This window comes from Myotis yumanensis, unplaced genomic scaffold (assembly GCF_028538775.1).
Source record: "Myotis yumanensis isolate MYYU_CA2020_CCGP unplaced genomic scaffold, mMyoYum1.0.hap1 SCAF_11, whole genome shotgun sequence".
Lineage (NCBI taxonomy): Eukaryota > Metazoa > Chordata > Mammalia > Chiroptera > Vespertilionidae > Myotis > Myotis yumanensis.
Genome location: NW_027223762.1, coordinates 12,624,029 through 12,641,127, shown reverse-complemented (window position 1 = coordinate 12,641,127; position 17,099 = coordinate 12,624,029). Strand labels below are relative to the sequence as shown.

Below are 17,099 nucleotides of genomic sequence, written 5' to 3'. Positions count from 1 at the left end.
ACCTACTTAAATTCAACAGGATTTATAAATAGCAAAAACAGATAACAAATGTGAAGCACAATCAGCCCTGCCTATGTGGAGATTAAGCAATCCCTATCACCAGATTCTTAGTGATCTAGAACTCAAATAACTTCCTAGCTTCTAAAGATAGATTACAAAGGGCTATATAACAAGATGACTAAATGAGAACGGGACCGATGAAATTCCTCTCAGGTATAATTATTCGCTACAGGTTTTAAGGGGAAAAATTCATTTTTAACTTTTATTGCATGTGTCTTTAAGAACAAGCACAGTGATGTGCACACACAAAGGGGAATAAAAAGATGAATAAGACAAGGTTTTCAGAGAACCTTTTCAGGCTTTAACACATCATTGCAAGCAGGTTGTGGGTGAAATAATTTAAAGAAAACTTCAAGCTCCAAGTGCGACTGTGTTCGCATAGCCTGAGCGAGGTAACGTCTTTATTACCGCTGCAATACGCGTTTGCTACAGCGGCACACAGGAAGGCAGTCTGCATGCAGTGGTGCCTAATGCAGCCCAAGCCCAGATCAATGCCTGAGCGAAAGGTGCTCTGCTCAGAATGACAGGCATAGCAGAGACGGGTTTCCTTTCCTTCTTTCTTGAGTCATTTCTTAACAATGACTTGCACTAAGATTTGGCCTGAGATCTCTTTTTCTCTCGTGTTCTCTTCCTTGGACAAATACTACAATTTCTCAAAAGAAAAGAAAAACCACGTCCCAGCTTTTATCACTCTCAAGAAGCAAAGCAAGGCGACCACATCGGGGAAGCAGCGCCCCCTGCCGAATGCTGCTGCCTCCTGCCGCCCGGTCCTCTGCTAAGCCCGAGGCCGCCACCAGGGGGCGCTGAAGACACGCGCAGGGTGACTGCACGCCCGCCCGAAACCCCTGGGGGAGCGAGTACTCACTGGCCAGGGTGGTGATGGTGCTGACGTTCCCATCGCCGCCCACGCTGTGTTGTGGGAATAAAAAAAGAAAATGAAGGTTGAAAAAGCCAGCGATGCCAAAACACCCCAGAACACCCCGGACGCTACCAAGACAGGCCTTTCACCTTTTGAGAAACACCCTGGGTGCTTGGAGCCTTTTACTTACGATTTCCGTAAAAAACCTTGAAAAACAAACCAGAATACAGCAATGCCTCTCCCCTCTCCCCACAAACCTGAACATCTAAACAAGAAACGGTCATAGCTGACTTTGTCGATTTTAACTTTGAATGTTGACATGGGGGCAGGGTTCCAAGTGGACCCCCCTTCTCCCCAACTCCAGTCCTGCCCCACTAGCCACTGGCGGGGCATTGCTATTATTACTGAAAACACAGTGAAAAGGGTTGCCCTGGTCGTTCTCTTCCCCTTGGGCTTGGGCAAACCCGTTTTCCAAGGGCGTCTGAATCTAGAGAGCAACCCAGCTTCCGAGCACTTCCAAAATTCTGGGGAAATAAAAGTTTCTAGGCATGAAAACATGAAACATTCCAGAGTTTATTGGATTCCCTGCTTTCCATATTCCTTCTTTCTCTGCCAAGTACGCCTGGGAACATTTAAAAGGCTCTCAAAGTGGGTGGGGTTTAACCCTGTGCAGCATCACGAGCAACAATGCCAGGGATTCAACACCAGCTGGTGCCAGGGAGGCCAGATTCCAGGCTGAGGAACCCCCAGACCTGTGCTCCCCTGCGTTCAAGGTTCAGAAGTCAGGCCCTGCTCCTCGGATTTGATAACAGCCAGGGCAGGAACAAGCCTGCTGAATGGGAAGCAATGGGGGAAGCCACCGTGCTAGGTGCCAACAAGCATCTGCTCTACTTCTGGCTCTTATACCACCTGGCTGTGTGATCTTGGACAGGTTACTTGTCTTCTCTGAGCTTTGCTTCCTCATCTGTACACCGAAGGCCCTTTAATAAGGATGCCAGCTGCCATTTATACCTACTTTGTGCCAGGCACTGTGCTGGGGAGCTTCAGTTCTCTCTAATCCTCATGACAGTGCTCAGGCAGTATTATTATCCCCATGTCAAAGATGAGGAGATAAGCTCAGAGAGGTTAAGCAACTTGCCCAAAGTTGCACAGAGCTGGGTAGCTACGGTTCCAGACACACTCTGGTTCCAAAGACCCACTGCCTCCTTCTGGGATTAGTTCCCACAGGGAGAAATGGAAGCCAGAGAAGCTTTTCCACCCCAAACGTTTACGCAGTGTCTCCCCCAAGCTTGTCCTGGCCCCAGGCCCCGCTTTGGGGAATGCAGTGGTTTGGGAAAGCTGACGAATACCTTCCTCAAATCAAACCCAGAAGTTTCTCATGAAAAGTATGAGGTGGTTTTCTACGATGCCCGGGGGTCCTCCCGGCCCTGCCAGGAGGGGTCTTCAGGGCCTGCCACCCCAACACTCACCTCCAGGACAGGCCTCGATACTGAGTCAAGACGTCCAAGACGTCCGCAGGCTTGGCTCCGGCCCCATTGCCTGCCTGAAGGGAGCAACAGGGCGGTAAGGCTCCCTGTCCACTGGCCAGAGGCCCGCACCTGCTCTGCCCGGACCGCCTGGGCGCTCTCTCGGACCCAGAGTCCGCACAGCTCCTGTTTCAGAGCCGAGCGGTAGCTCCTGCTGGGACCCCTGGCCGCCCACTGCTCGGCACACCCTGAGCAGCCCTGCCCGGACCAGCCAGCTGCTTGAGGATGAGGCCGCAGCGTCCATTTTCCAAGAGGACACGTGTCGGGGCCTGTTTTCTTCATTTAAAAAAAGTTGTGAAGTCTGACACAAAGGAAGCATATCACAGTTCTTTTATATCGCTGTGCCTCACACAGACGGCTGAAAGGGTAGCCATCAAATAAAAGGCCGTGTGCCTACCCCTGGGCTGATGAAAGAGCAGGGTCTCTTAAAACCACCATCTGGACCGTCTCTGCAGGTGTCTGTCCCTCACCTAAAGCTGCCACTGCTGAGCAAGGCCATGCCCAAGGGCACGCCAAAGGCCTCCCAGGCAGCCTGGGGAGGACGATGGGCCTCCAGGAGAGCCCCCCTCCCGTCGTCCACTCCCCCCCCCCACCCCCGCCGGGATCACTGCTCTGGTGCCCAATTCCTCTGCCCCTGCAGGTTTGTCACACTCAGTGCGGCCTCCCCAGGGAGTCCTGAACAGTCATTCCTGATGACTCCTTGTTCCCAGAGCATCTTCAAGGGGCCACGGCAGGCAGTGGGGGACGGGGGGAGGTGGTGGAGGCGGGGGAGGTGACATCAGGCCACACTTGGCCGGTGGAGGGGGATAAGCATTGCTGAGAACCAGCCTGCCCGTCCTTCCTGGGGGGTATTAGCTGTAGGCCACTGGGGTGAAGGGCCACTGGGGGGTCAGGAGGAGGCGGCTGCAGTAACGGGATGGGGGATGGGGTCTGGTCCCGGTCTGGCACTCACAAGCCGAGTGGCCGGGGACACTGACGGCCTCTCCCAGCGTCGCTGTCTTCATTGGTTAAGTTTAGGGAGAGTCGGACTTCAGGGGGTTTTGTGGAGGAGAACGAGTGAGATAATAGCACTGTGAACAGGCCACAGACAGGGAAGATGCCCGCTGGCCTTTGGGGGACACTAAGCTGGACCAGCAGCTGGCCGCGCCATAATGAGCCGCTGTGGAATGGAAGCTTCTGTCGGGGAACCTCTGGGAGAACCTGCGCTGGCTTTTCAGGGATAGCTCTTTGTAGGCCTGGGTGTCACGGGGAGAGGCTGCAGAGAGGGGCCTCTCCCACTGACCCCACGCCCCCCATCAGCACTGCTCCCATCTCATCATCTCTCTGCCCCTCCCTTAGCTTGGCCACATGGACAGACAAAGCCCCAGGTCACTGAGGGGCGGCTACTCCGCAGGTGGGGGACCTGGTCCAGTTCCACTGCACGACCTAGGCTGGGTCACTTTCACCACAGATGCTCCCTTCGGGATCCCCCCACTTCCTGTTCTCTCCTTCGTCCCAGTGTAGGGAGAAGAAGGATGAGTGTAGGGTGCCGGTGGGAAAACCAGGTGGGCAAGGAATGTGGGGTCCCAGGACGTGCGGGGATGTAGAGGGACTGGCGATCAGGACCCGAGATGGCAACACCTAAGAGCCAGGAGTGAGGCTTTCTCTCCAGGTGGTCCCATGACCCCAGGCCAGGCCCTCGCTGCTCCTTCCCTTTCCCTCCACAGTCAGGGGAACTCACCGTGAGGGAGTCGCCCAGGGCTGCGATCACCTTGATGTCCGCGGGCTTCAGCCTGTGAACTGAGAACCAAGTGGGAGTGAATGGAAGATCGGGGTTCCTGTCTCCTCTGCAAACAAATGAGGATCTCCCAGGAAAACGGAGAGCAAGCCTGTTTTCCACAGCAGTTCAGCTGGGACAGCGATATTCAGAGCCGTCCTTGCCATAAGGGTCAGCAACAGCAGGCGGGAGCCTGACTGCCGGGTCCTCCCCGGGGCACCTGGGCTCAGGGCTCAGGGCTGGAGTGGCCCAGCTTGCAGAGGGGAAACCTGATGCTACACGTGAGCAACATCCTTAGGGCATGTAGTGGCCCCGGACATGGGGACGAGGGAAGGAACTCTGGTGGACTCACGACCAACACTTAATCCAGTGGTTCTCAACCTTGGCTGCACATTAGAATCACCTGGGAATCTTTTTTTTTTTTTTTAATATATTTTATTGATTTTTACAGAGAGGAAGGGAGAGGAATAGAGAGTTAGAAACATCGATGAGAGAGAAGCATTGATCAGCTGCCTCCTGCACACCCTCTACTGGGGATGTGCCCGCAACCAAGGTACATGCCCTTGACCGGAATCGAACCTGGGACCCTTCAGTCCGCAGGCTGACACTCTATCCAGTGAACCAAACCGGCTAGGGCTGGGAATCTTTTTAAAATCCTGATTTCTGGGCGAATGAGGCCCAGAAATCAGGATTTTAAAAAGATTCCCAGGTGATTCTAATGTGCAGCCAAAGTTGAGAACCACTGACTTAATCTATTCTAGGATCCGGTCATATTCGGGGTAAAGTCTCCTATCATTCTGCTAAAAATATTAGCTCAGTTTCTCTACAGTGAAGAGGGGAACTGCTTTCACACCACTATTTTTTAAAATCAAGATGAAATTCTTATAACATAAAATCAACCATTTTAAAGTCAACAATTCAGTGGTATTTAGTGCTATTTTCACAGTGTTGCTCAACAGCCACCTCTATCGAGTTCCAAAACATTTTACCCTCAAAGGAGACCTGTGCCCATTAGCAGTCACTCCCCATCTCTCCCTCCCCCCAGCTCCTGGCAACCACTAATCTGCTTCCTGTCTCTGGATTTGCCTCTTCTGGACATTTCCTACAAATGGCATCATACAATAGGCGGCCAGTTGTGTCTGGTCCTTCCACTTTGCATAATGTTTTCAAGGTTTGCCCATGTTATATCATGTGTCAGTACTGCATTCCTTTTCACGGCTGAATAATATTCTATTGTATGGCCATACCATATTTTGTTTGTCCACCCGTCCATCATTTGAAGGACATGTGGGTTTGTTTTCACCTCCTGGTGATTCTGAACAGCGCTGCTATGAACATTCCTGTACAAGTGTTTATTTGAAAGCCTGTTTTCCATTATTTCAGATATATACCTAGGAGTGGAATGGCTGGGTTATATGATAATGCTATGTTTAGTTTTTTGAGGAACCACCAAACTGGTTTTTACAGCCTGATTCTATGTTTTACCTCTCGGGTTGCACATACTGTGCTTGGCTAAGCAGCTGTCTACTCACATGACAAACATGTTCAACACCAAGCCGTGGCCGGGTGCCCTGGGACTACACAGTGATCAGAAAAGTTAGGTGGCCTCAAGAACCTCACAGGCTAAGGAGGAAACGGGGAACAGCCATAGTTATAATAACCGATAGGTTGGTAAACACTCTGAGAGGTATGAAGTGATAGAAAGTGCTGGAGCTGAGGGGTGATTGACCCCCTAGGGGTGTGATGGGGGGGAGGGAGGTTCTGAGCAGGCTTCATGGAGAAGGTGGTGTTTGAACTGAGCCTTGGGACATTATGAGATGAGATTGAGAGAGAGCCAGGCAGGTGCTGGAAAGCATAAAGGGTGGACGGGGTGCCTATGAAGAACAGATAGTTGTACGGTTTGGTTAAGTGATGGGTAGAGAAGACTAACAAAAATAATGTTGAGAAGTAGATTAGGGCCACAGGCCTTTTGTGCCTGGTAAACATGAATTTTGCTATACAGGGTTCATATGGAAAGTATGATAATTAATAATAATACAAGAATAAGTTCTGTGTTTTGCGCACTCACAACTGTAGACCTACTTTTGCCCCACCCTGTATACAGAATAACTTGCACGGGTATACCTGCGCTATATTTATCTACCCCTTCACCTTATACCCGTAGGCATGTGAGTCCAAGTGCATTTTGGGGACCACGCCTAAGATTCTTTATGTCATATGTAGCTCTGTCCTCTCAAACCACAAGCTCACCTCCTACTACCCCCAATATCTCCCGTCCCCCTAGAGTGCCTTGTGCCACAGTCACGCTGACTTTGCCATAGCTCCATGTTCCTCTTAGATGTGCCTCCCTCGTCTCTGGTGGTGCAAGGCTGAGCTACATTGTCAAATAGCCTCAGGCCTTCGGAGAAGCCTAACAGCATTGGTACCAGGGAGGGGCCCACTCCCAGAGGGAAGAAGCCCATCATTTCAGCAGTCATTGCTTAAAATGGATAAACAGAAACTTGTGTGCAAGGAGGCTCTCTCTATAGCTCTTCTTTGGCAGGTCACTTTATAAACATACAGTGAGTGACACACAGATGAGAGAGGCTTTTGACACAACTGGACCACATATAGCCCACTTCACTCATCAACATCCAAATCGTGGCTGTATCATTATACCCGTGGAGGAAGCTGCATTAACACTCAGTGGGAACAATGTCTTGTTTCCTTCCATGGAGACATCTTGTCTACCTGACTTCCATGCTGCCTGCAGATGGGGAACTGCCACTCCCCCTGAGGAACTGCTCTCATTGGAAAAGCACAAGTCCCTGACTCTTCCCACAACAGCACACACACTAACACATACATCGTTGTGAATGTGCGTAAGCAGAATATATATGATCATGGCCCTCAAATGTGAGCACGCACCAACCATCTGGAGAGCTTGTTAAAACACAGATGGTTGGGCCCCACCCTCAGAGTCTCTGATTTAGTAGGTCTGTGGTGTGCCCAAGGATATGTGTTAGAAGAACAATATCAAATCACAAAACCAGCTGCACACATTAGCACACACCAACGGGGCTGAGCCTAAGAGCTTCAAAACGACCTCTTCTCAAAGAAATCAGGCTGTGGGTAAAAAAAAAAAAGGCAACAAGGAGTCTAGGACAGTGGTTCTCAACCTTCCTAATGCCGCGGCCCTTTAATACAGTTCCTCATGTTGTGGTGACCCCCAACCACAAAATTATTTTCGTTGCTACTTCATAACTGTAATTTTGCTACTGTTATGAATCGTCATGCAAATATCTGATATGCAGGATGTATTTTCATTATTACAAATTGAACATAATTAAAGCATAGTGATTAATCACAAAAACAATATGCAATTATATATGTGTTTTCCGATGGTCTTAGGCGACCCCTGTGAAAGGGTCGTTCGATCCCCAAAGGGGTCTTGACCCACAGGTTGAGAACCGCTGGTCTAGAAGGTTGATTTTAACTCCTGTTGATGAGAGTTAATCACTATATTCTTGTTGCCATAATGTGTAATACAGTGAATTTTGTGAACACTCTAAAGTGCAAAGGTTAGGGGAAACCTTTGGGGTGACAAATGTGGAAGAAATGGATATATTTGCATCCAAATCAGATTATAATTTGATAAAGAGGCAGCTGAAACTGACCATTCCTGTCTCCAAAATTTATAGCAGACAGAAAATACACATGCATGTATACATATATGTGTATACACACACACACACACACACACACACGTAGACAGATTAATTTATGTGTGATAGGGGAGGGGGTTTCTCCTATTGGTCATTATAAAGGATTTCCTATAAGAAATAAGAAACCAAATGAGCCAAGTCTAGGTGAGAGGAGTTTGACTTATCTGGGATTTTATTAAGATAGAGTCCAACACTTATCATTGGTTTAATATCTGTAGACCTTGATTTGAGCTTTGTTATTATCATCATGTATGACAAAGATACAGCCTGGAAACACAGCAAGCACCTTATCAATTGCTCTCCTTGGGAAAAGAACTATTTAGAGATAAGATTATGTTTGTGTGGGATGATTAGCTAAGCATTATCTGGTACAAGTTGTGCAGCACCTTGAAAGGAATTGATAAATACGTCATTAACTCATCAAGATTTCTTCACAGGGGACCTCTTATCTGAAGGCCATCCTAATGATGAGGAAATATGATGAATAGCAAGGCAAGGGTAGGCAAGAGTAGAGAATTGGGGACACTACCTTCTTTACAGGAAGAGTTACACCCAGGAGAAAGACTTGGAACTTTGGAGTTTTGTTTTGTGAAACCCAACACCTTAACCAAGTGGGGCCATTCTGAAACACAAACTTTCTCTTAATTATTAGCTAGGGCTGCCCAACCCACAAGCTCTCTGATTTTAGGGACTTATGTAAAGACTTCTTCAATGGTGCTAAACTGCTGGAACAACAGGGGGTCCTTGTTTTCTGCCTTTGAAGTGCTTTAGTGTGAGTTTATACAAAACATGTGTCTTGCACATAGTAGGAGCTCAAGAAAAGTGTTAAGGGCAAAGACAGGCTAAGTAAGGGGCTCTGTGTCAGGGATCTGACAGCTCTCCCAGCCTAATATGATGGAAACTACAGGGAAGGGAAACACTTATTTACCCCAATGTCTTGGGGTGAGTTTGAACTTGCTTAGCAGACTGGTCCCACCTAGGCACAAGCAGGCTGTTACTCCCTATGGGGCATCATGACTTCCTGGTCATGGGCTGGGTTAAGTTGCAAGACCCATAGCAGCGGTGGCTAACAGACAGCTTCAGGGTCTCTACTGGACATTAAAGCACTGGTCCACAATGAAGTGAAAGCCTTAGGGGTCATTCAGTGCTGTGCCCTGGGGCATTTTTCATATCAGCTTTTGAGTAGCTCATTTTAGCCAAATGGGTAAAATAAAGAATATCAGGGACTTAGAAAGGAATCAATGGCTTAAATGAATGAACTGTTCTGAATCATACTGTTGGTGACTGTGGCATATAATGAGCTTTGTGGATCCCCATTTGCAAATACTCTAAGTTTTGGTTTTTTTAAAAATTTATTTTATTTTTATTGATTTCGGAGAAGAAGGGAGAGGGAGAGAGAGACAGAAACTTCAAAGATAAGAGAGAATCATTGAAGGGCTGCCTCCTGCACACCCCACACTGGGGATCAAGCCCCACAACCCGGGCATGTGCCCTGACTGGGAATCGAACTGTGACCTCCTGGTTCATAGGTTGTCACTCAACTACTCATCCATGCCGGCTGGGCCAAATACTATAAGTTTTCTCTCTGCATGGAATTCGCAGCTTGACTTTAGCTTCAATAGATAGCCAATGAGCCATGTCCCTCTGGTTCCTTATCATTGCCACTCTTTTGTTTGCAAAATGCGACTCCTTTTCTCACTGGGAAAACCTTAAGTCAGCTACCAGACCCCAACATTTTTTCTCTCAGTTATTCCAGCTATGTTAGGGACAGGGCCATGGAATAATGTAAAATAATACAAGTGTTTGTGAAGTTGTGAAGCCCACAGGAGATAGCGCCTAGCAAACTGTACATGTGAACGAACTGGAAGGAAAAAAAACCAGAGGCTTGCATTCATTCATTCATTTATCCATCCATCCATTGGCTACCAAATTCCAATTGGTTATAAAAATTACATCAACCCTATATATCTCACCGCAAACCCCACAGAGCAGTGGAAGCGGTTTATCACCTGTGGGCTCCATGGAATGAGCGTGAGGCATCCTGGCTGCCAGGAGCTCTGCCTGGCCGTTGACGAAGGCAGTATCGTAGTTTGAACCATCACTTTGGCTAGCTAGGTTATCTCTGGGTTGGGTCGAAAGGAAAAACAGAAAAGGGACTAAAAAAGGTTTCGGAAAATAACTCTGAAGGCAAAACAGTTATTTTATCAGAAAAATGGTTTGAACAGGAGATACTTTGGTCTAGTTGGTTTGAAGGCCTTTTTCCACTCTGAGAAGTTGTTGATTTGCTGAATTAGAAATACTCAGTAATTCAGATTAGTTCAGCAAACATGTATGGGCTCTTACCAGGTGCTGAATCATTGGGGATATAAAGATAAGATAACCTGTTGTAAGTATGTATCAGATGCCGTCATCTTGATTAAAAATTGCAAACGTGATCTCTAGAAAAGTGAACGACCTCACCAGAAAGATGATCATTATCAAGGGAAAATAATAATGTGGCCCTGTGCTAAGTCCATTTGCCTACTCCATTTTAAGTCACAAGTGTGCTTAAAATGTCCAGTCATAGGTCATGCACAGCGATGAAGTGTGTTTTCATTATGGTCCAGTTAGTGGTGGTCATTTGCCTAAATAACACTTTCCAGGTGGGACTCAGAGATGAGGCCCCGCCTGGGGAGTGTTTCCGTCCCACGCCCGCTTGGTTAGAGCAAGCCAGCCTAAATCTGCCCATCTGCTTATTCAAATAGCCCCTATCACCAGCATATCTCAGATCTCAAGGTCATGAGATGTCTGGCACTTACATGTCGAGTGCCAATGAACACCAATCTCCAGGGTCAGGGCATGAGGAAGAGGTTCAGACTTTATGTGGCTTTTAGATGCTGAGATATGCGCTCATGGATTGGTTGGTTATCACTGTCATGACAGGAACATAATCTAGGCAGATTGCAAAACACTCTGTAGCTCATTCTTGCAGAGTGACAAGATTAATGAGAGGAAGCTAGCATTTCACTGTGGCTATTAAAACATGGACATTCATCCTCTCCTTTTCTCTCTCTATACATAGACACATAAATATATACATGCACCTTTGAGGTTTTGCTATAGGAGGGCCTACATATGAGGCTAGTAACTTATTTCTGCTGCTAAAAATCCTGCTAATAAGCTAACCAAGAGGAGTGGGTTGTCACCAACTGTGTGGGGGGAAAAGTCAAAGACTAAAAGCAAGTGTGAGAGTGAGCGTGTGAGTGAGTGAGTGTGTGTGTGTGTGTGTGTGTGTGTGAGAGAGAGAGAGAGAACTCAACCATCCATTCCCTTCTTCTGCATTAGAGAACAAGAGCCAGTTATACCCCAAAGTTTGGGGAAGATTTGGCTTAATTAGAGTGCCTAGGGCTGAGACATGTGTGGGAGGTAGGCTAACAGCCAGGGCATTTATTTGTTCTACTAACACTCAGCAAAAGGAGGCAACCTGACTACAAAGATTTGCATCCCTGAAAGATTCCTGCTAGACACTGCGGCCTCTCCAGACTTAATTGTCTACCCTGCAGGGCACGTAGGAGGCACTCAACAAGCATCTCATCAATGAATGAACAAGTGAACAAGTCAATGAACCAATGAGTTACCCTCCAGAGCCCCATCTCACTGCTGCAGAAATGTTCCTGGGCTGATGTTTGGAGTTGCCTGGGTCACCATATGGCCCCCTCTCCCCCCACCTGTGAGTTCCCATGGCCACACACACAGCCATCACTCCCAGACTAGCAGGCCTGGAGGAGAAGGCTCAGACCTTAGGCAGCCCCTCTGTGGCAAGGTCTCTGCCTAGAACATTCCATGACTCTCATTTTCATATCCAACAACATTTTAGAAATGTCAGCAGCAAAAATAGCACATTTCTAAGACAGCTTTCCTGTTCTGTGCGGGGCTTGAGGGTGTGTCCTGCACGTCGCTCTGACAGGGAGTGCGGACTGGTTACTTCTCTTTCTGCTTCCAGATAGATTTGCTTTTTGGAGAGCAAATCACCTCATCAAGGCTTGATGGCAGGGACAATGACATGAGCTCTCTCTTTGCGGAATACGGCTCGCCACGTGGTTAATGCTTAATAAATGCTTTCTGACCGTATCATATCACATCACAACAGAACATATCATATCTTATCACATCACATCATATCATATCTTATTTCAGTTAAAGAATAATCAAACACAGGCATGAACTTACACATATATAGGCATACTTCAGAGATATTGCGAGTTTGGGTCCAGACCACCACAATAAAGCGAGTGTCGCAATAAAGTGAGTCATCATTTTTTTTGCTAGTGGAGGGTATTGCCTTCAGTTTGCAACAAATGCAACATCTGTGCAGCGCAATAAAACAAGGTGTGCCTGCACGTGCAGAGCTGATTCTGTTGTCCTTGAAGAACCTCTCGGGTATACCTCAGGCTGTGTGCAAAGCCCTTGTCACCCTACGGCTGCTCTTACTCTGAGGAGTCCAGGCCTCACATGAGCTTAAAAATCACCTGATTCAAGTATGTACCTGAGGTGGGAATCTTGTCGGAGGGATCCATGGCAGGGCACCTGATCTCCGTTCCATCTCTCACCTGAAATGAGACACAGAGAAAGAGGAGAAATGGGACACGTTGACATTGGGTGAGGAGTGGGGTATCTAAAATTGGAAAATATTACTTAATACAGCAACCCAAGCATCTTTTAAGATTTCTTCCTCTCATTCAGCACTCAGATTCAGGTGCCCACAACATCCTCTCCAAATGCTTCCAAACCTGTCCCCTCTTCCCTGGTCCCTCTGCCTCAGCCTACATCCAGGCCTGTTTCTTCTTGCCTGGACCATTCCAGTATTCATAGCATCACCACCTCAGGCCTCTGCCTTCCTTCCCAGCATCGAGGAGGGTGTCTCTCTCTCTCTCTCTCTCTCCATAATAAAATCAGGCCACTCCCTTGCTCAAATTCTCAGAGAAAGCAGGGCTTTTTAAAAATATCTGTTTTGGGTATTGCTATATCCCCAGAGCCGAGAACAGTATACAGTAGATGCTCATAAATGTTTGTTGGTTGAATAGTAAATACATTTCTACTCTGTATTCATATCAACATAAAGTCCATCCTTCTTCACATGGCCTAAGCAGTCCCTGGTCACTCTAAACCACAAGAGTTGACCCAACGCTCTTGGCTCTCCATACCTCCATCTCTTAGCCCAAGCTCTTACCTCTACTCTCCCTTTTCCTTTCCTTCCCCCCATTTCCCCACATTCCCATCCACCTGGTTCAGCCTCAGTCACCCTTCAGGGCTGAGGTGGTGGGTACTCTCTGGAAGTCTCCTTCCATCCTCCCGGCCTCAGTTAGTTGTTCCCTGAAATCTTCACAGAAACGTTGATTACAGACGTATCCCCTTATGCAATAACCTGCTTGACCCCACCAGACTGCGTTCCTTAGGACCTGTGAGTATTTTATTGATGTTTTTGCCTCCCATGCCTGGTATCCATCCTTCCCCCCACCCACCCATTTAGTCACTCAACAAATAATGGTTAGGTACCTGCTCTGAGTCCCTGCCCTCACCGACCTTGAGTCCTAGTGGTATAGAGCAGGTGGGTCATCAATAGCTGTAACCTGCAGGAACGTATCACTCCCTATCACCAGATGAAAACAATGGCAACACGTACACGGAACTCGTAGCCTGCTGATCCTACCACACACGCTTTAGACTTATTGTTACGATTTCAAAACATCTCCGTGAGGCAGGGCTATGACTTTCACCACTTCCCATGTCAAAATAAACAAGGCACAGAGGAGTTCACTACCTTGTCCAGTGACACAGAGCCTGTCTGTGGAAGAATCTGGATTGGAACCCAGAGCCAGTTCTCTGCCCTCAGATTGTCCTCATTGCTGTGGTGACAGCTAGAAGGTGCGGGGACAAGTTGATGAGCAAGAGGGTCTTCCACACTGTGTTTCTCGGGCTTCGTGGGGCAGGCCCTGGCCATCAGCACTGCCTCCACCACCGGGAGTAACCCTCACCCTCTTTTATACAATAAGGAGGCAGGGATGGCGCGAGGCTGAATTTGATGTAACCGGTATCAGTCCCCAGAGGAGGAGGACATCAGCCTGCCAGTGTCTCGGCTCCTCAGAGCAGTGCAGGTGCCCTATCTAATCTGACGGAGAGTATCAGAGAGTCACGAGATAAGCAATAAGCAAGATGTGAGTAAGTGTGAGGTGGCCCTTGAGGTAGGAGTTAATGTCAGAGGCCTCTTGGTCTCCACACTGTTTGGTTGCAGATTTTACTATATCTCTCGGCCTTTCCTCTTGACTTTCTCTTCTGACGAAGGCCTCAGATGAATTTAAACTGATGAACAAAATAGAAACAGAGGCATGGATACAGGGAACAGACTGACACCTGTCAGAGGGAGGGGGTTGGGAGACTGGATGAAAGAAGGTGAAGAGATTAAGCAAAAAAAACATACACATACACACATAACACACAGACATAGACAACAGTGTGGGAATCGGCAGAGGGAAAGGAGGTAGGGGCAGGTGGAGGTGGCCAAGGAGGGGGAAATGGGGCCGGAGAGAGACTTTGCTAGGGGTGATGGGCGCACCATACAGTGTGAAGATGATGTTTTATTAAGTTGTACACTTGAACGCTGAAACCTGTATGGTTTTGTGAACCAATGTCACTCCAAGATACAAAAAAAACAAACAAAAAATGAAACTGCAGAACTGTTATTCTCTTAATTGCATTTTCTTAATCCTCAGAGATCGGGCTTCCAGGCTAGTCCTCAGTTTTTGGCTCAAATGCTAAACACTCAAAGTGAGGGCAGACCTTCTTCAAGCACCAAGGAGACAGCCACACCCCTGATCCGTCATCCACCCAGCCTGCCCTTGGGGTTCCAGGACATAAAGCACCACGTGGACGTTTCCACAGGGTCAGCCTGGTATACGGCCCCTGATTCATTTGCATGAGTGTCAACCACAGAAAACCTCTCCATACCTCAAGCTTCTCATGGGACCTTGGGAGGTAGTTGCTGTTTTTATAGGTGAACAGATATGGATTTTCCTGCAGAGAAAAATAATGTGTTGTAACCAGGACTCAGAAATCTGTACCCGTTCATCATCAGGCTGTATCACCCAGCAATGCCTTTGGCCAACTTGCAACATTCACCATCACTTAAATGAAGGCCATTCTCTGGCTTTTTTTCTCTGCACTGCCTATGAGTTCCCTGAAGGAGCCCATTCATGCTTTAAAATTTCCCATTTGCCATAGTTGGCATCTCTGGCTCTCTACCAGCAAAGTACGTATATTTCCATGAAAGAAAAACTTAGTTGTAAGCTTCCTGGCAGCCAAAGCAAAGAGGGAAACAGGGTGAATTATACTGTTCTTATAGCCTCGCAACAAAAACTTACCACTTCATCCAGAAAGCCAAAACTTCCACTACCAGTAAATGACAGAAGGAATTCTACTCATTTATGGCATTTCCCCATCCATTTATTCAGCAGCATTAACTACATGCCTATTACATATTTGGCACAGAGTTAAGAAACCCATCTTCACATTTGGGACGCTTGGGGCCAGGTGAGATATGGCTTTGTCCCTCTGCCTTCCCCAGGTGTGGAAGGAGCCATAACGCTACTAAAACAGCTCAATTCTGCCACAATGGCTGAATTCTGTAAACCTTATGTGTGCCACGTATGCAGAGCTGTGACCGGACCCGGAACAGACCCGCAGCTCTAAAGCGGCCAATGCCTCAGCCAGGCGAGAGCCCACCTCACAGCAAAGCCCTATCGGTGGCCCCATCTCCCTCCTGATTCAGTGAGAGGTTTCCTCTCTCCCCAGGCCTGGCCTACCTGAGAGGGACATTTCATGGGCCACCCCTCATCTGCCCTGAGCGGCTCATCTTTCTGTCCCGTGGGCTCCATCTAGAAAAGAAGGCGATCTTTAGAACAGAAAGTGAAGCTCGGGCGGCGGCAGCATTCCAGGGGCCACCGAGAAAGGCTCGTTCGTTGTGTTTCTCAGAGTTGACCCTGGATGCAGGGTCACGTCACCTGGAAACACATGAGAAATGCAAGTATCCCGCCTGCCCTCCTCTGCCACACCCCACAAAGCCAACTCAAGTCCCACCGCTGTGGGGCTCTCCTGCCCTGTCACTGCGGGGTGCCCCGTCCAGCATCACTGCTGGCTGAGTTCAAGTCTACTCTTGTTCCTCTGAGTCGCCTGACCCTCCCAACTCCACCCTGGGCTGGGTGATGGCAAAGGCCATTTGGTGTGTCTTTTGTATCCGCCTTGGACCCAGCACAGGGCACACAGTAGGTTCTCTCTCGTTGCCTGGGAGACAGGTGACGTGGGAGGGGAAGGAGGCAGTTTGGGCTGAGCTGAAATAGTCAGCCCTTCTGCCCAGAGAGAGGGCGGCGGGAGGGCGGCCCGGAGGAGGGGGCAGGTTTGCTTCTTCTGCCTCCACAGGAGGTGGCAGCAAGTGGTTCCCTCGGAGATATCCACCCCAGGGTCAGGCCCACTGACAAAGAAAGCAAATGCTTTCTTTAAGGCGAGTGTACCATTGACCAGGGCTGCAGGGGCTGGTCCCACCCTGCTCACTCGCTGCTGGCTAATGCACAGCTGCTCGTGGTACTCAGCAGAGCACTTAGTTGAAAAGATGGAGAAAACATTTTCTAACCCAAGAAGAAGAAAACCAAGTTCCTGTCACTGGAATTCTAAAAATAGGGCAGCATGGATGGGAAAAAAATAAATGGCAAAATCAGGTGTGTGTCTGGTACCAAGGCTCGAAGTTTTGACATTCCATCCCAGCCACTGACAAACCCAGGTAGCCCTGGGGGGCCTTGGAGTGGGGAAACCAGGCAGTTCTGTGAGGAGCGCCAACACGTGTCGAATATGCACTGTGGGTCAGGAGTGAGCTACACACTCGCCGGGTCCTGGGCCAGTGTTAGGATCTGGGTTTTGCAGAAAGGGAGGGGAGACCCTCAGTTCACAAGACCTGTGAGAGACGGCATTAGGATGCAAACCCAGGTCTCCATCGCTCGAAAGTCCATGCTCATCCCAGGTACCACCCTGGGCCTTGAAATCACGTGATGGTGCTTACATGTCATGTGAGGATCTGGCCTGGATCACTGTGTGAGATGTTCCCTAGGTCCCACTCCAAGTGCATCTCCCACACACTCCAAGGACATCCCCGGCCTCTGGGAAGGGCA

General features: G+C 48.5%; 1 protein-coding gene across 1 annotated transcript in view; it reads right to left on the bottom strand.

Annotated features, from left to right (window-relative positions):
• The window catches only part of PLB1 (phospholipase B1), a 117,907-nt gene that overhangs the window by 61,258 nt on the left and 39,550 nt on the right, over nt 1–17,099 (bottom strand). The window contains exons 15-20 of the mRNA XM_070428921.1: nt 15,744–15,815; nt 14,890–14,955; nt 12,431–12,494; nt 4,166–4,224; nt 2,389–2,462; nt 926–969 (exon numbers count right to left, since the gene is read on the bottom strand). Coding sequence (XP_070285022.1) covers nt 926–969; nt 2,389–2,462; nt 4,166–4,224; nt 12,431–12,494; nt 14,890–14,955; nt 15,744–15,815 — 379 coding nt within the window. The remainder of the gene's footprint in view (nt 1–925; nt 970–2,388; nt 2,463–4,165; nt 4,225–12,430; nt 12,495–14,889; nt 14,956–15,743; nt 15,816–17,099) is intronic.